The sequence below is a fragment of the Staurois parvus genome, unplaced genomic scaffold (assembly GCF_062004578.1).
Source record: "Staurois parvus isolate SC_StPar_1 unplaced genomic scaffold, SC_StPar_1.0 ptg000131l, whole genome shotgun sequence".
Classification (NCBI taxonomy): Eukaryota; Metazoa; Chordata; class Amphibia; order Anura; family Ranidae; genus Staurois; species Staurois parvus.
In genome coordinates, this window is record NW_028317927.1 from 7,031,511 (window position 1) to 7,050,302 (window position 18,792).

At 41.4% G+C, this 18,792-nt stretch overlaps 1 protein-coding gene across 1 annotated transcript in view; it reads right to left on the minus strand.

Moving 5' to 3' along the window:
* Positions 1-18,500, minus strand: part of IRS1 (insulin receptor substrate 1) — a 59,302-nt gene extending 40,802 nt beyond the window's left edge. The window contains exon 1 of the mRNA XM_089672581.1: positions 14,469-18,500. Coding sequence (XP_089528707.1) covers positions 14,469-17,727 — 3,259 coding nt within the window. The 5' untranslated portion in view covers positions 17,728-18,500. The remainder of the gene's footprint in view (positions 1-14,468) is intronic.
* Positions 18,501-18,792: the final 292 nt, after the last annotated feature.

Below are 18,792 nucleotides of genomic sequence, written 5' to 3' on the forward strand. Positions count from 1 at the left end.
AAAAAAAAAAAATTAATATTGTATGAAGCTAATATATATTTATTAATTTGTATTGTTTTTATAGCAAGTGTTGGTTCATTCCTGAGGTTACAATCACCTTAAAAGTCCCATCAAGTTTTAGATTTTGTTCTAAACGTCATAAAATCAGACACTTAGGGTTCGTTCACACTTGATTGTTTTTCCAACTCTTGTCAAACGCCCAATCAGCATTTGACAAGCGTTGGTCCGGCGTTTGCGGAGCGTTTAACGCTTCGCAAACGCCGCATGCGCAGTTTAGCGGAGGGTTGCTAGGCATTTGCAAAGCGTTAAAAACTCCCCACAAACGCCTATAATGAAGTTTGAATGGTGCTACAGCTCCGCAAACGCCCCGCAACCGCGTCGCAACCGCACACGCCGGCAGGGCGTTCGTGGAGCGGCACCATAGACTTGAATAGGAGGCTTCAACTACTCCTGACTTGACCAGAGGTGTCCGTTTTGCTGCGACGCAACGTTAACACTCCCGTGTGAACAGCACCATGTGCTGCAATGTGCAGAATTTTCCCAGGCGTTTGGGAAGCGGTAAAAACGCTTCCCAAACGCCTGTCTGCCGCTTGCTAACAAGGCTAGTGTGAACGTAGCCTTACCTCATCAGCAACAAAATTATCCTGTAATAAATCCTAACAGCCTGTGTGGAATCATACAGCACCAATATTTTTTTTTTTTAAGTTAAAACACCCGCACACCACCACTAAATTTCTCCATTTCATCAATTAGAGGCAAGGTATTATTTTACCTTTGGATATACTCAGCTCTTACAATTTATGCATCAATATTGAAAAGCATTAATTTTGGCACTAAACAAAACACAGAATATCTGTCAGCAAGCTACATCATTAGTAAGCCATGACTACTATTCTTTTCAAAAGTGGATCTCTGCATATTGCCGAACCAACACTGTTAAAAAGGGATTTTTTAAAAAAAAAAACAAAAAAAAAAAAAACAAAAAAAAACACACATGCTATTAAAAAAGGTGAAACCTTCACTTAAAGGAGGTCATTAAAAAGCTAAAAATTTCCCACACCACTGAAAATTTCTAGCGCATCAAAACATTGCTGTGAAATATTACATGCAAAGAGAACATCTTCTAGCTACTTTAAGGATAAATCTCTATAGACATCTTCTGAGGAGTTGACCCAGATATGTCAAGCTATATCAGAAAATTGTGCATCATTACATCTCTGAGCTTTCCAGCAAATAAGATAAACAAGTGCAAACACTCATTCCCATCTTACGAAAAATTAGATATTTACATAGCAAAAAAGGGCAGTTTCTAGAGACGTGGCATTAAATCATCCAGTTTATGTTAAACACACTTTTCCTAAATGCACTTTAATTGTGAATAGAAAGCCAGATTTACAGAGAATAAAATCAGCAGCAACTGGAGTGTAATGGTGAAGTGTAGAGTTATACAAGTATTATGGAACACACCCACATAGAGGGTGGCTATATTAGAGAGAAACGGGACTTTCATTAAATAGCTAAATAATATCCTATTGGCCTTTAACACATTGCACTGGAATGCTAGGCATGTAGGGCCATTCATTTCCTATAAAAATTGGTAGACATTAATGAATAGTGTACTAAGAGGAAAGTGGAAGACATACAAACAGCTGTCAGGAGCTCTCAGCGAGGGGAAGCAATTTTATAATTGCTTTATTAATCCTAGAACTGTTTTACCTTCTCTTAGCAAAATGCTCCAATGAGACATGCCCCACAAAATAAGCGCCCAAAGTCCACCGAAACAAAAAAAAATAATAAATACATTTTTTAGTTGAATTATACATGAAGTAACACAGACGGCTCAGGTGGAATGCTGGACATTGGTATTCTGTGGATAGACAGCACACTAGCACAGCAGCTATTTAGGCCTATTGCACACTGCAGCTTGAAAATGCCCAGCACAGCGTTTTGTTTTATTTTTTCCCTGATCTAAAATGCAGCTCATTGTTTACAAATGAGCCTGTACAGACAGGCAAGTAAATAAGCCCTGCAAATTCATGAGTTAAAAAGAAAAAAAATAAATGTTAGAAAAATCTGTGTTTCCAGTCTGGTTTTTTTTCTGCAGCTTTATTTGCAAAATACACACGAATATGTGCAAATGACATGCCTCCTGCTTGTGTGTGCATACTCTCAACATATGCACAAGTGATATACAGCCCATCCTGACATTTCTTCTACCAGGAATGTTTGATGCTCATACATCAGTACAATGTGGTGTGCAAGAGGCCTTAAAACAGTTTCCCTTCATGAACTACAAAACACAGGTAAAGGTTACACAGAACAGAGCAATGTTGCTGTCCCAGAACTAGTATGCAGGGCAGGATTCCACAAGCCTCCATTTGTCGCTTCTCATTTAGGTATTTTTCTTCATGACAGATTACCTTTAAGAGGATCCTCACAGGATAGCCATATGGACAGACTAGTTCTTTTTAATGGTGTAGACTCTGAAGGCTGTAATCCTGACCGTGACTTCACTGACCTGACATGCAGGACAGGAGCTCAAACTTTCCAGACTTCACTGGCTCCATCTTTTTTCTTATGCTTATTCACTATGCAGAGAAGCAAGGATAAAGATGACAGCCTTGGAGCCTGTTTAAAAATATAGATGTCCGCTTATGACACAGAGAATAGCTGCAATTCAGAGGATCGCAGCTACTCTCTGGTCATTCACAGTTTATGACATTCAGGAGATCAGCGAGGAGCGATGTCAGCCCTTCACTGGAGATCTAGTGTTCTCCCTCCAGATTCTCCAGCCCAGAGCTGGAGAATCGGAGGAACCGCAAACTAAGCAGAGATAATTTACCTCTGCTTAGTAAACTGATCTTTTACTGTAATCTCGCGAGATTATAGTAAAAGCAGCCGGTTTCCAGCGTTTGCAGATCGTTCTCCCTTCGTTCGGAGAACTGATCTACAACGCTTCATAAAAGGCATTCACAGGAGAACTGTGTTGTCCGAGAATGCCGGAGAACTGAGCAGCGATCATTTACCGCTGGTTCACAAACGGACACCAAAGTCAGTGATGGCCATTTCCATATTTTTCCATACTCAGAAATTCTTTTAGACACTGTTTTCAGAAAAAAAAAAAAAAAAACCACTTGATTGTAGGCAGAGTTATCCACTGAGACTAGAACAAACGTGGATGGAACTTCTCTGCTGCTTCTAAATCAGGAATTATATTCACAAAAGGTACACTTTTCTACCCATTGTTTTGTCATTTTGCCATTGTTTTGACTATTAAATAGTGTTACTTGAGATTTTAAGCATGGGTCCGCTCTCAGTAATACTAATGGCTTGTGATCTGTAGACAAGTATAAAGCAGAGGTGAGCAAGTAACATAGGATTCTACTGTGTTGCCTATTAGCAGCTGTTAAATGTTAGAAAATATGATAGCTGACATCTAAACACTGAAAACCTCCCACCCCCACTTTCTCTTTCTCAGAGTAGTCCCATTATACATCTTTAGGCTAGATTCACACTATTTTGGCTTTAAGGGCCACATTTGTGTGGGTACATCAGCCCATGTATTTGAATTTGCTGCTGTGCCTGCGTTTCACATATCTGAAGAACAGTACTAAAATGTTAGAAAAATGCATGTAACAAAATAATCACTTAAACAATTATTCAGTAGCAAGATCAAAAGAAGAATTCCTTGTCTGCACAGGATATAAACAAATCCATAGATGTGTTGCTTTAACAATATAAAATAGAAATCTGGGAATAGAATTGCATTCCTCTGGTTTAATTAAGTAAGAAATACTCCAGTAGATTGGCCAGAACATGGGAAACTGATATACCATTCTCAGCAGTCAATCACTTCTTCAGTCTTTTGCTGGTTTGGAAAGAGAAAACAGCCTGGCCTGAGAACAAAAACTATAAAAGAGTATTTCAAAACACACAAACACAAAACAAGAAGGAAAACAGCATGTGACAGGTTTAGATCAATCTAATGCTTGCCAGCAAAAAAGAGAAAATAAGATGCATCAGCATCTTTGCAGCCACTTAAAAATGAAAAGCCACAAGCAATACGATTGAAGAGTATACAGCTAGAGCAACACTATCATTCACAATCAATGTTACCCTCTGTCACTTTTCAAGCATCTCCATTTGTATACTTTATATTTACAAAAGTGTATACTTTTTTTTTATTTTAGGTAAGAATATTGCAAGGAAGACTAAAACCCACATCAGGGTTGTATTGCCGTTTCCCAGTTGTGCCTGTGTTTGATTCACCAAGGGTTCTTGTCTGTAATTCATCAAAACTGAACTTGGTGGCGAACCATGTTGTTAAACTGGTCATATATGGATCGAAATTCCGCTGGTTCAGCAGACGTTTGGATGTGCTGATCATAGCCTACGTGAACATCTGAGTGTACTGTTTAGGTACCAAAATTTTGCAGAACCAAGCGTTTGGTGACCTGTGTTTTGTAGCATGGAAACCATACGACAAGATGCACAACTGCTATCTGCATTTGGGGTGCCATTAAATAATAGAACCGCAAACGCAGGATGCATTTCCGCTAGGCTTAGACATTAACGATGACTTTTTTGCAAACTGGCACGTGCACAGTGTGCTTTCCCTCCCCCTGTTACAGCAGCAGGTTCTTTGTACCCTCCTTAACCTCTCATTTAAATATATTCCTCCACTTTATGTACCAAATGCTTTTGCAAACTCTGCATAATCTACAATGGCATCATAACCTGTGCATAAAGCAGAGCTGTTAGAAGGATCCAGTAGGCCACACCACTACAGATGCCCCTGCTGAAAGGTGTTGGGCAGAGCCGTACGCTATGACATCACCGTGAATCCACGCCTTGCCAAGAATTCTGGGTACTGTAGTTTTGAAAGCCATGTTACTAACCATACCTATGTGTTTTTAACAAAAATGCATCGGATTCACATTATTTGAAGCTTTTTTATGTATTTTCATGCAGTCTATTGTCACTATTGTGGGGATGGAGAGCAGATGGTGAAGCCATCCAGGGAGCATGCACAGCAGTCCATTAAATCCTTCCATAAGCACATTTTGACTTCTCATATTGGAGTCACACTTTGGTAAGCCTCAGTGTTTATTGTTGAGGACATAGTGATTTATTATTCATGAAGAGGATCACAGTGCACTTATTACTTTGCTGCAACTTACATTTTGCATAAATTGTGGACTGTATCACTTTGTGGGACTTTTTATTATTATAGTATTCATTTTTTTGTATAGAGCGCTGCACTTGTTTATGAGCTTATCCAGTAGAAAGCGTATCCTATATTTATGTGCTGACTGCTCTCCATTTATGATCAGGTTTTGTCTATAGTGCAGTGGTTATATACAAGCAAGTACTGAAACCACTACATGCTGCCTTCAAAACACTAAGGCTCCCTGCACAGTGGGCGTTTTGGTCACGCTGGTAATGTTAGCCGTGTAAAGTCACGTTAACGTGAGTTTTTCAGCCTTTTTCAGGGTTTTTGCATTAGCTTTAGCAGTGTTTTTGGTAAAAAAAAAAAAGCCGCTTGTTTTTCGGCCTTAGAGCATTTTTACAGCTAAAAAACTCCACTAGAAACCAACTAGTCTTGGGTTTTTTTCCCCCAGCCAAAAATCGTTGAGTATTATTACTATTATACAGTTTTTATATAGCGCCAAAGGGTTTGCTCAGCGCTGTACAATAGCGAGGGGGACAGAACATGAGACAATACAGTAACAATACAATACACGAGGGGTTCGAGGGCCCCGCTCTTTCAAGCTTACAATCTAGGAAGTACAGTCTATGTGCGCATGGACACATAGGATAACATGCTGCGGGGGTTACTAGCTGAAGAAAAGGGCCCTCCTATCCCTCTTGTATTGAACTGTATTGTTGCTGTATTGTCTCCCGTTATATTGTAAAGCGCTGACCAAACAGTTGGCGCTATATAAATCCTGTATAATAAGAATAGAAAAAAGCCAAAAATAGCAGCTGTAAAAACATCCAGTGTGCATGAGGACTAAAAGGTGCGGATACAAGAGCAGTCACCCTGTACAAGGAGAGATAGCAGCACTGCCTAGACTTGATAAAGGAAGCTCCTGCATAAAAGAAATGTTTCACACTGGATTACTAGCACAAGTTGGGAAAAATACATAACACAACAATAAAGTAAGAATACACAACTCTCATACTGTAGGTTTCTGGGTTTCAATAAGTTTTAAAATAAAATACTAACTAATTCATGTTGTGTTAGCTCTTAGACTGCAAACAGTATCTATAGAAATAAATGGTGAAGGGCAAAAAAAAAAAAAAAAAAATTCCTATACTATATTCCAAAATTAATGTTCCCAACGTAACTGGAAAAAAATCAGCTACAAGGCAAACAGCTACTTCTTAAAAGGATAAGTTCACCTTTTAACAAAAAATGCACATTTTTTGTTCAGGTAAAAAAATGTTTTTGTTGCATGAGCCTGTAAAGCATTGTAACAGCGATCAGCAGATCGCTGATGCCATGCAGGTCTTCTGCAGATCTGTCAGTATATCTGCTGCCCAGACAGGATGTACGGGCAAGCAGATCTACTGACAGGAAGAATCAATGAACTACCATAGCACTCCACAGTGCCATGGTAGTTCATTGAGAACTATAAGCCAACAGCCATTAAAATCGGGCAGCGGCTGCAGCACTCAGAACATGTTGCATGTTCCACCCTAAAAACAGGTGGAACATGTTCCCAAAGGTGAACTTATCCTTAATAAAACAGCCAGTCTCAATAGATTATGTCAGCCATTAAAAAAAATACTGTTTTTATTTGGGGGCATAGGATTTCATTTAAGTAAACCTTTCATGAAGAAAATAAAAGTTGTCATTACCAGCTTCTAAATGTTGACCTGTCCCCAACAGTTATGTTTATCTTCTAGTTACACTGCTTAACAAAGTCTCTGATACATCAATATGAAGGCTTAGAATTCCCACTAGACTGGCTGCTTTTGTTTTTAGCCATGTCACATTGATGACCCCACTGATGGCGGCAAATGGCTGAGTGAACACTGCAGGCTGTCACCACCAGTGAGGGAGCAGTGCCACATGACTAGTACAGCCAGCAAGGGGGCAAATCTGTATGAGCAGGGTTGTATTCTGTTATTAGCCAGTTGACATTGCTTTAAATAGTAAAGCTGGAGGGTAAGAATGCCATTAAATATGTATGGCAATTAAAATTATCTATTGTAATTAAGAACTTCACTCCTGCTGGTTTAATTTTAATCTTAACCCCTTCCTACTTGCTGGAGTGGGCAAAAATTACACTTAACCACCCAGCAAATCCAGTGCTGCCCCAGTGTCATCCAACAAAAGCTGCCACACAGCCAGGTCCAACACCACCATCTTCTTTATGACATTTTTTTTCTGGGTCCTAGCAGAAGGCCTCCAAATGAGGCTACACAACACATGTGCAGTAGGTTATACACAGCCAAAATCCTTCTGTTATCCATGACATGGGCATCCCAGGAGACTTCGGAGAGAGGGAAAGGAACAAAATTCAAAAAAAAAAAAAAAAAAAAAAAAAAAAAAAGGTGCAATTTCCTGAAGGGGCAGAGAAGGCACTTTGGCCCATTTGAACCAAAAAAAAAAAAACCCACACACAAGTTCTGCTCTCAGACATTAGGAAATTCCTGTGACGAACAACAGCAACCTATGGCCAAGAATCGTGATAAGAATTACCTAAAATTGCTAATAAATGGTCGAAAGACAGCAACTGTTTTACCTACCAAAGGATTTGTAGAAATGTTCAGCCAGTCATCTGATCCAGACACCACTACCAGACTGCACAGCCAGATCCTCAACTACCACTACAGCACAGTCTGTTGAAGAACATATCCTTATCCTGCTGTCTGGGCAATGAAGGAGTAGCAGCACAATGATAAACCATCACTGCTGTTCCTGTCAGCAGCTAATTCTTAGTGCTAACCTCTCCCAGCCTGAGTGATACAATTCTGGGCATTTCTAAAATAAAAAGGTAGATATTAGGACAAATACAGGTACTTAAACCAGTTAAATCTGACTGCACCAACTAGTTAAACGGCTAATTCAAACAAAAAACCTCACCGATTATTGTAACTGTACATTGCCCAATGCTGTCTTGGAAATATTGCTGCTGTACTAAAACCAGAATCCTCACTCATTGTACCAAAGTCTAAGTTTTGTTCTAAAATTTTATGCAGCCATATTCTAGAGAGCTCCTCTGACAGTTGGTGAATCTGACTCTTAAATATGTGTCAGTTTCAAGCAGGTCTTAAAATCAGGTGGCTGCGCTAAGGCAGGCCCATAGATGATGCAAAATCACTTGATTCCCTCATCAACACAGTCAGTGTTGATGAGGGAATCCCGCCCGTGGAGCTATTGTGTTCTCCATGGGAGGGGGATAATCACAAGAAAAATCCAATGGTCTGGTTGTACCCAAGTCATACAGTCGAATTGAGTACAATCAGCCTGCCAAAAGATGGTTCAAAGTCCCTGCAAGTGGCCGAGATTCGAACGATCTCTGAGTAGCTTAAAGCCCTGAGCAGACAGGGTGTGATCCCCAATAGTAAAGAAAGCCAAGATAAAACCTAGGAAAAAAAAAAAACAAAAAAACACTTTATCAGAGAAAAAAAAACCACCACCTTGAAATTGAGGGCCAACATGTCCTGGAAACATTGTAATTATTAAAATATTGGACTTTAGGAACTTTTCTGGCTCTTACATTGCTTGTTGGTTTTCTCTGCGATTGGTGTTATTGTGTAAATCCAATTAGCCATGTACCCACCCTTACACCGAGGGGTCTGCAAGAAGTCTGTGCACTATGCTTTGATGTACTTTGAGGCAAAGATCCTTGTCAGCATTTCAATTTTTTTTTTAAGTTGGCAATGCAATGTTAATGTATAAATAACTTTGACTGGTTTAGTTTTTAGCCATCATTTTCACTTTGAAAAAGGGACATGGAAAAATGAAGCTGCTCTCCACTGTTTCAGCAGACTTTAAAAGGAAGATAGTACAAAAATCACAGAAAATAGCAAAGTAAAACTCTGTTGTTTTATTAATCATAATTAAAAGAGGAAATTGGGTGTGATAGAAAAAAAACAAAAAACATCCAGTTCCTGCAAAGTACTTTGTACAGACCTAACTCCCACACACAAGTACTCCCTTCAGGAGTTTGGGATCACGTTACCTTGTGTGACTTCAGTTCATCAAGCACACTCATCTCTGATAGCAAGCACATAGTCATGCCAAGCAACTGGACCAAACTCCTTCCACAGTTGTAGATTTATTTATCCAGATTACATTACTCATGATAAAAAGCGATAGCCCTTATGGTGTAATGTGACAGGATACATTATCAGGTATTATAAAGTCCACTCACATTGCAATAAACATTGACACTTTCACAAGAAGTTCAAGCTGTAGAACATTTAGTGACAGTGATTCACAAATAACCCTATAGAAGATGTAAATGCCAAGTGCTATCAAAATAAGAAGAGAAGGGAAAAAAAAAAATATAATAATAAAGGTGGATTAAGAAATTGCTGCTGCAACATGGCATACTGGGACCTGGAAGGGTTTTACGTTATTCACCTCTGCTCTACAGAACAGCATCTTCATTGACTTATGAAACTCAAATAAAAATTGTATGTTTGCCAAGAAAAAAATATAACTAAACCGTTAAAAAAAAAAAAAAAAAAAAAAAAAAAAAAAGGAACCACAGTCTGTCATTGCTGATCTCTGCATCTGGAAATGCTAGCTGATCCAATGGATTCAGTACTTGGCCTCACTGCCTTATCACATGTATTCTGATCAGGAGTTCTGACTTTAGTAGCTGCACTAGTTTTAGGTCATTGATTTTAAATGTTTTAAGCCAAAGACAGCAAGGAAACTTGCATTTTCAGTAAGAACTTAAGCAGCATACTTCTTACCAGATAGTTACATATATAATTTTTTTTTATTTTTTATTTTTTTTTTAGGAAGCAGAATGATAGAAACACACTGATGCTATCACTCCATCCTACACAGTGAAAATTCATACAATACCTGGAAGGATATGATGTCAATTAATAAGAACTGTATAGAAATAGTGAATGGGGCATCTAAAGGATGTGGCTGTGATGCCCTGAAGTGGGATTTCTGTGAGAAATGCTGCTTCAAACAGGCAAGCAGAAGGTGGCATATTACCTCCTCGTTGACTGATAACCATGGACCAGCCGCTGATGACTAAACAATCCACTACAGATCGCTGGTCAGCAGCATTGCCTATGTTAGGGTTGAGAGAAACCATTCAACACTGAAAGGGGTGCTCACGATGGTCAGCTTCATTCATGTAACACAATTATTCCAAAAGATTATGTAACTGCAAAAAGGAGGGAAAGGTTAGCTGGAGTTCAGCTTTAATCTAAATCCATTAGTGAATCAAACACTACCCACATTGACAATGTTGCTATCCAAGGGTAGCTCCATTTCTCCTCCATCCAGTGTGGAGACGCACTAAGGCCAGCCACAGGCAGATCAAAATTTCAATCCATCTATGGGCAGGCTGGCTGTACTAAAGGCGACCCAATCAACTTCAATACAACCAGCCTATCAGTTTTTTTTTTGCCGAAACACTGCTGGTGGCTATAGCCAGCAGCAGTAATCATTGTATTCGGCTAGTGGGGAAGGCTCACCGCTGGCAGAACATAATAGCGCTGCAGAAGGAATTCCCCCCATCAGCACTGACTATGTTAATGGGGGAATCAAGCAATTTTCTTTTCTTCAGACCATGGTCGAAGGAAAGAAAATTGCATAATTTATGGTCTGCCTAAGACAGGAAGTGGGTTACTGGACAGATCCCCAGTTAAAAAAATAAAAATAAATAATAATACCAAAATGCAACCACTATATTTAAGATTAGTAAGCTGTAATTTTTGTTTTGGGGTTTAACACCAATTTAAATTATGATAAACATTAATGCCTTAGGCCCACCTTAAAGTGTTACTAAACCCAGGACCCTGCATTCACTATATCTGGTCTCCCACAGTACACACAACATGGAAGTGCAATTATTTTAGTAAATATAAACTGCTAAATACCTTTTCTCATCAGCAGTTACAGCAGTCGTGCGACTTAAGCTGAGCGCTGGTTAAAGCTTGGAGGAGTTTTCTTTCTGCTCTAGGAGGATGTAAAACCCATGATCTATGTCTTGATTGGCCATGTGCAGATCACATGCACTCTCCCACGGGAAAAAAAAAAAAACAAACTCTAGCAATACACACTAAACTGAGCATGTGCCAAAGGGCACAGGTTCAGGCTGTCTTATCACTGTGGACATTTGAGCAACAGGAAGGGCAGAGAAGGCAGGTTCAAACATACTTTTTATACAATGCAAAGTATTAACCCCTTTAGGCTCCACAGTGAATATAACAAGCATGCTTTACTGCATATACAGACTGATTTAAGGCTACGTTCACATTAGCCTTGTTAGCAAGCGGCAGACAGGCATTTGGGAAACGTTTTTACAGTTTCCCAACGCCTGGGAAAATTCTGCACATTGCAGCACATGGTGCTGTGCAAACAGGATCGTTAGCGTCGCGGCAAAAAACGGACGCCTCTGGTCGAATCAGGAGGAGTTGAAGCCTCCTATTCAAGCCTATGGTGCCGCTCCGCAAACGCTGCAGAGCGTTAACACCATTCAAACTTCATTATAGGCGTTTTAACGCTTGGCAAACACCTAGCAACTGCCGCTAAACCACGTATGCTGTGTTTGTGGAGCATTAAAAACGCTCCACAAAAGCCAGACCAACGCTTGTCAAACACTATAGGGGCGTTTGGCAAGAGTTGGAAAAACAGTCAAGTGTGAATGTGCCCTTACTGTTGTGGGTTTAGGATCACTTTAACATTGCATAAGAAAAGAAAGCTAGGTCGGATTTTCAAGTTAAAAAGTAAGCAGCATTTTTTTCGCCAATTAAAACTAAAATGAAATTCATAAAAAAATAAAAAATAAAAACACACACAACTGGACTAGCATCTTTTTGCAGAAAATGTCACTCGTGTTAGTTGTTTATTTTTTACTACCCGTCTTGCAATTAGCCCTCAGAAAACTGGCTGCACAGCAATATACAGGTGTGGATTGGAGGGAGGGAATCAGGAAGACAAACTGGTCAATCAACAACCATTACATGGTCTCGAATTGCAATGTTGTTGCTTGAGTGGCTACAGATCAGATTGAAAATGGACACAAAAATGCAAAGGCTAAAAGAAAATCAGCTTGAAGTTTGAATAAACATATATACCTATATAAACAGACACAAAAAGCAGACAGAGTGTCTCCTGAATCCAAGCAGTAAAAGCACACACCTGCCCACAAGTTAGGCATGTAGCAGCCAGGATCTTCAATGTCTTCCAAAGTAGAAAGTGATGTGTTTATCTAGTAATAGTTATCTGCAAATGGGGAGGGGGAGGAAGGCTTCCAACAGTTTACAGAGGCAAGTAAACAATTATACCAATACAATCAGAAATGCAGGTAAAACAACTTTAAAAGAGAAATAGTGCATCTAAAGATAAAGTAGTTTTTGTTTTCAATTGTTAGTTCTTGCTTTGGATTAAAGAGTAAGATGGCATAATAAGCAGCTGATAACTGCTTAAACACAACGTATGGACTATGAAAACATACAAGCAAACAGCAAACAGTGTTGATTCAGGAAGAAAAGTAAACAATCAGATGCACAGAAGGGTGTCCTCCTGCCAAATGGTTATGTAGAGGCTTGGGGGTTAAGCGGATGTGTGCTAATAAGAAGGAAGAGAGGGCGGGATAGAAGCAATGAGCCCATGAAATGATAGATTCCCACGCTCTAATTTGTTCATTCATGAAGCACTGAGCTAGTCATGTTAGTCCACATGGAAAAGGTGAACACAAGCAAAGCATTTAAAAACGAGACCATCACACCCTGAACAAGATATAGGACTATACATAAAAACACAAACATTTAATACCAACTGAACCCAAGCATTTCTGACTACTAACATGCAAGGAAAAAGAAATAATGTTCAAATTCAGGAAAGAATACATGCAAAGTTTTAAAACTGAGTACTTTTTTGGCAATGTACTTCATGAAAGCATAAAACTGTAAAGAGGTAAGTGAAAAAGTATTAATTAAAAATAATAATTGGATATCGTGGAAAAACAACATGACAAGTTTTGAGCTGAATGCATCTAATTGCATTTTCAACATGCAATTAAACTTGTAAAGAGCACTGATATGATTTCAAGCAAAACCCGTTAGGATTTCATTTTGTTATTAAGTTTCTGAAGCATCAATAAACACTGGATCTTAAGGGAGTTGTTTTGAAGGCGTGAAAATGAGCATTCGGGGATTTGTGAAGCCAAGCATCTTCAATTGCTTGAAAAAGAAAAAAAAAAAAAATCCGTGGCAAGTATTCTAAATTATTTTTGCTTATGTAATAGATGCTCAGTTCATTCATGCAGTTAGCTTCTCAAATTACTTCTAGATAAAAATGTTTTAAATGAATAGACAATTCAAAAAAAGGAGGAGCTAAACAGAACACCCTAAACATCTAAAAAAAAACAAAAAAAAAAAAAAAAAAAACCAACAACAACACCACCACACACACTGTATTAAGTGATAACAATTAAGTTGTACAAAAACAGAACTTTTAGTGACTCTTCAATGACTTCTACACATCTGTTCCCAAATACAGCACAGACCATATAGACTTCAGAGGAAAACAACCATGTGGCTTTTCATTCCAAGCTCCTACAAGGTAACATTCCAAGTATGATATAATAAAGCTCTGGAAGCTGCTGCAAAGTATGTTATGGGATTACAACTACATTTGCTCACACTAACCTATTTTTAAATGTTACATAGTTACAACAATTCACAACTTTCCTGAAAAAAAAAAAAAAACCCCACACAAACAACTGTCAATTTTAATTAGTGCCTAAAAAGATGGCAAATCCGGAAAGATATGTAGAAGTGCTTAATACTGCATCTGCAAAGTTTTTGGCTATATCATTTGAACATTGAAGTTTACATTTAAAAATCGACCAAGATACTATTTAATTTTCCCCCATGCCAGGATACCAATCGATCTCACTGCTAAATCAGTAAAATTATAATACAAAACTGCACATCTAAAGCAGATCGAAATAAAAGTGATAACGCATAGATTCAATGAACTAGTATACCCTGATCAGAGGTTTTCAGGCACTACACAGACAGCTCAAATCTGACATTTGTACAGAATATGAATTCTAGAGTGTTTTTGAGGACATGAACAAATTAATTTTTAATGTAAGACAGACGGCTTAGGATTTACAGTGGGCACATTTAAGGATGGATTTGACACCTAATAACCTAGACAATGCAAACATAAGATAACTACACTGCATCTAGAGCTAGCAAAAGGCTCTACTTAAACTGGAGGAAAAAAAAAAAACAGAGAAACCTACCTTCTGTTTCTGCCTGGCTCCTGTGTTCTTCCAACTTATGGAAAGTGATGCTAGCATAAGCACTTAGTTCCTCTGATGGGTGAGTGATCCCAGGTTGATGAGAGTTACAATGTTCCAGTCCACTCAGATCCTTGACAAGATCCAGGTCAATGTAATTGAGGCCATTATGATGGTGGTCTGCCAGCTGCAAAGATTCTCTCCTTGTAGCATCACCTGGCCTCAACCAAACATTCTCAAACGAAGCAGAACTGTGTCTTTTTACATCATCCCCAGAAACAGGGCCAGCATTTACCCGGGCTGTGGTAGGGGTAGAAGAAAAGGTCTCTGAGCTGTGTCGCCTCCTGCCCTGTGGGTCACCAGCCCTGACAACTTTGGCACTCTGGTTGCGGTTAGGACTTAGGCTGACTCGAGTAAATGCACTGGGACCAGAGCCCTGGCCCAGAAGAGAAGAGCAAGACGTTTCAGTCAAGGTTGTATTTCCGGAAGGAGGTGAAGCAGGCAGGTTATCAGGATTCCCACCAATTGACATTTCAGCATAATTACTTTTACAAGAAGGAGAAATTGGCTTGGCAGTGGTCCTGGCAGTTGGTACCTGGCTGTAATCTGAACATATGGTACCTTGCTGCATGCTCATATAGTCCCTTGTAATTGGCTTTCCTCGTACAGGTGGACGACTACTGCATATGTCAGAAGCGCACACTGCATTTGCAGGTTTACATGACTGTTTATATGATGGTGTACAGGAGGCATAAGAGGTTTTCGCCTTCCAGTGCCTAAGATCCATGTTCATATATTCGGATATATTCTCTCTCTGTGGTACCACTCGACTCTGCACATAAGGTGGTGAATGCATGGAAGATACAAAACCCCCAGGGAAGGCCTTCTCACTAAATTCAATGTTGACATATTCACCAGGACTCTTAGGCTCTGGGGGTAAAGCAGGCTCCCGTGCCCTTGGCAAAGTGCTTGCCTTAGTACTGCTTTCCAATGATAGTCGTGTGGGTCTGGTCAATCTGCTCTTTACCTGAGCACAAGATTCTCCTTTCCTGCAGTGCAGGGTTTCTTGCCCTCCTAAACTATCACTACTTGTGGAGGAAGAAGAGGACTCTTCATTGTATAATGGATGATCAGAATTAACAGAAACCCGCAAATGGCCATCTTCATTTTTCCTGTGTGCATGCTTAAAAGACCTTGGCAATGAGAAGTATGAATAAACTGGTTTAGAGGGCTCATCAACAGAATTCAGAAAGCAGTCAGGTGGTGTGCTAGTAGTGGAGCCGCTGGCTGGAGACATATTTATATAGTCACTACAAGGCAATTTGCCATCATTGCTCTCTATGGACAACTTTGGGTTGGTTCCATTTGTCCAAATCTTACTGTAGGCACAGCTGTCTGGGGAACAGCTACCACTTGGAGACATCATCATATAACCATTTGAATCCATCTGTGAATGTCGTCTTGGATTAATTATCTGCTGTGGAGCAGACACACTCTTAGGACTCATGGGCATATAGTCACTATTTTTAGTAGGCACAGGGGCAACACCAGGTGACATAGGCATGTAACCATCATCACTGTGGTTTGGTCTATTATTTTCCAGGTGGAGATCCAGGCACTCTTCTGGATATGAATAAGTGGGCACAAAAGCAGAGTGTCTAAAAGAGGCGAGGCGCACAGGATAAGAAGGCATCATTTCGGTATATTCCTCAATTGATGACTGGGATGGGGTCTTCTGGTGGGAAATAGTAGGAGGGGATGTGCCAGATGAATGTGTCCTCTTCCTGAAAATTTTGTCAAGGTCAGAAGTCTCCTCACCTCTACTTGACTGGCATCTTTGCTGCGTGCCTCTTTGAAGGAGACTACTGGATTTGCCCATGCTGATGTAATTGAGGTCTTCTTCCCGAGCTGGTGGTGTATGCCCCAAAGAATCTGGTGTCACACTCCGAAAAGAACTTCTGAAATCACAAGGACTGGATCCATATTCATCAGAAGAGATAAAGCCACCATCACTAGGGGAACCAGATACAGAGGCACTGGATCTTCGAGGGCACAAGCAGTCAGAAGTAGAGCCATGCCCACTGGTGCTACTAGAGGATAAACTGACTGGACTTGTGGCTGAGGGTGAGCAGCGTGTTGTGGGCATGGGAATGGAGCGACTGTGGTTAAGAGGTGGATGGAGTCGAGAACTGCCAGTGCGCCGATGAGACTGAGCCCTACTTGCGCTAGGGCTTACAGGGCTGCCATCCATTGAGGCAGGTCTTGACATTGTGCCCTCTCCATCACTTGAGGCCCGAACTCTGAATGAAGAGGAAGAGCCATGCTTAGCATTTCCTCCAGCAGGAGATGTGGCTGTGACACTCTCTGTGCGCGCTCTACGATTTAGCCCCACCTGGCTGGGTGGCGGATGGTTGAGGTGATGTCTTCTAAGAGGAACAGAAATTGGATTGGAACAATTAGATGAAGACTGGCTTTTACTCCGGGGTCGAAACTCATCACTCAGCGCTTTCATAGCTTCTAGGATGGTCTCATGCATATTCTGCGCCACCACAGAATCATCCACTTGCATCCAGAACTCACCAGCCCCTGTGACAGCAGAGCGACCAACCTCAATGAAGAAGAAGTTCTCTGAATGACCACATCTCCGGATGTTCATGAGCTGCAGTACCACAGCTGCTGCATCAGAGTTGAGCTTTACCAAACTAATTGTTCGGTGGGTCAGGCACAGTCGGTAGATTCCAACAAGATTCTTGAGCTGTCCCAAACCCTTAGGCTTCATGATCACCTGCCACACTTCCTTAAAGGCCAGGCCAGGAGGGCTGACCTCCCCATAAACGTCCTCCCCATTTATTCCATCGTGCGTCCCATTGGAAGCCCCTTCAATGTAATGATGGTGGTGAGTTTTACCTCGGTTATGCAATTCCACCAAAGCCTGGTACCATCCTTCCTGTTCTTGTTCACAGTCAGCAGCAATGGCAAAGCACTCATCTTTCGTGTACAGAGCCACCAGATGTTTGTTCTTTGAATCCGCCCTCTTGTTGATATTAAAGCAGCTCTCGAGTGGAATGGACCTCTTTGGGGCCCCTGACTTGTGCCTCCACTTCTTCTCATTCTCGTAATACTCCAGCCGGGCTAAGCCCGACTCACTGGCGACCCTGAGCACGAAGAATCTTTTATGCATGCTCTTAGGTTTCCTAAGGTAGCCCACCTTCTTGACGTCGGAGAAGTTGTCCTGAGGCGGAGGGTCTGTAGGGCTGGCCATGGTACCAAAAACAAAAAAAAAGTATAAATACAATTTCAAATCCTATAAATAGTCCTTGTAAAACAAAAGTCCAGGTACGCTACGCAAATTCACAGATCATTCAGCACCACTTGTGAGCAAAAAAAAATGCAGTCCTAAAAAATGTATATAGAGAGAGATCGTGCCTTTAGTGAGATAGATCCACTGTGCAGAGTTCCATCAAAAGATCCAGAGAGGAGCGGATCCTGCCGGCAGTGAGTCCAGTATTGTCAGGGTGTGTAGGGGGCAGACTGGTGCTACGCAGCCGGGCATGTTGGTTGGCATGTGTGTGCAGAGCCCCCGGTGCTCCAAGTTTGGCTGTGTGCATGCAGTGCTGTGCACGGTGTGTGTCTGGGGAATGGCTCAGTCCACCCAGCGGCCAGACACCCCTCTCCAAAAACCAGCCGCCTTATCACTGCCGCCTGTCTACTGTGTCCTCATTCAGTCCCATCGCGTTGCAGAAAGTGGCATCTGATGGGAAGAGGAGGGCAGGTAGCTGCTGCACTCTCCCACCCCCGGCTGCCAACTGGAGAGACTTGTCCCCCTGTCACCCCTCCTCCCCCTCACTCCGGGGCGCACGGACTCTGGCCGGCCAAACTGCAGCAGTGAGGTGCAATGAGAACTAGCCGCCCGGGGAGGAGAAGGTGGTCCTCGCCGCTCGCAAAGTTGCCGGAGTTGTGTGCCAGGCTTCCTCTCTCCCCCCACCTTTCCTTGCGAAATAAACCAAAACAAGCTGTGTCTGTGTCTGAGTTCCCGGGAGCCCGCACTGCCCCCGCCCCCTCCACTGCTCCCGCCACCGCCTCCTCCTCCTCCTCTTCAGTCTCCCTCACAGCGACACGTGACCACCGCCACACACACTATACAGTACACTGCGTGGAGCCGCCAGACCCTCAGCCTAACCTGCTACCTCTCCATCCTGCAGCAAATCAACACCCCCTCCCTGTTACCGCTACGGAGCAATGCGAAGGCGTTGGAGGCGAATGCTGCGTTGTGATTGGTGCTCAGCCCTTGTCTATTTGTTTAGTATCCTTCCCCGCCCTGCACTGG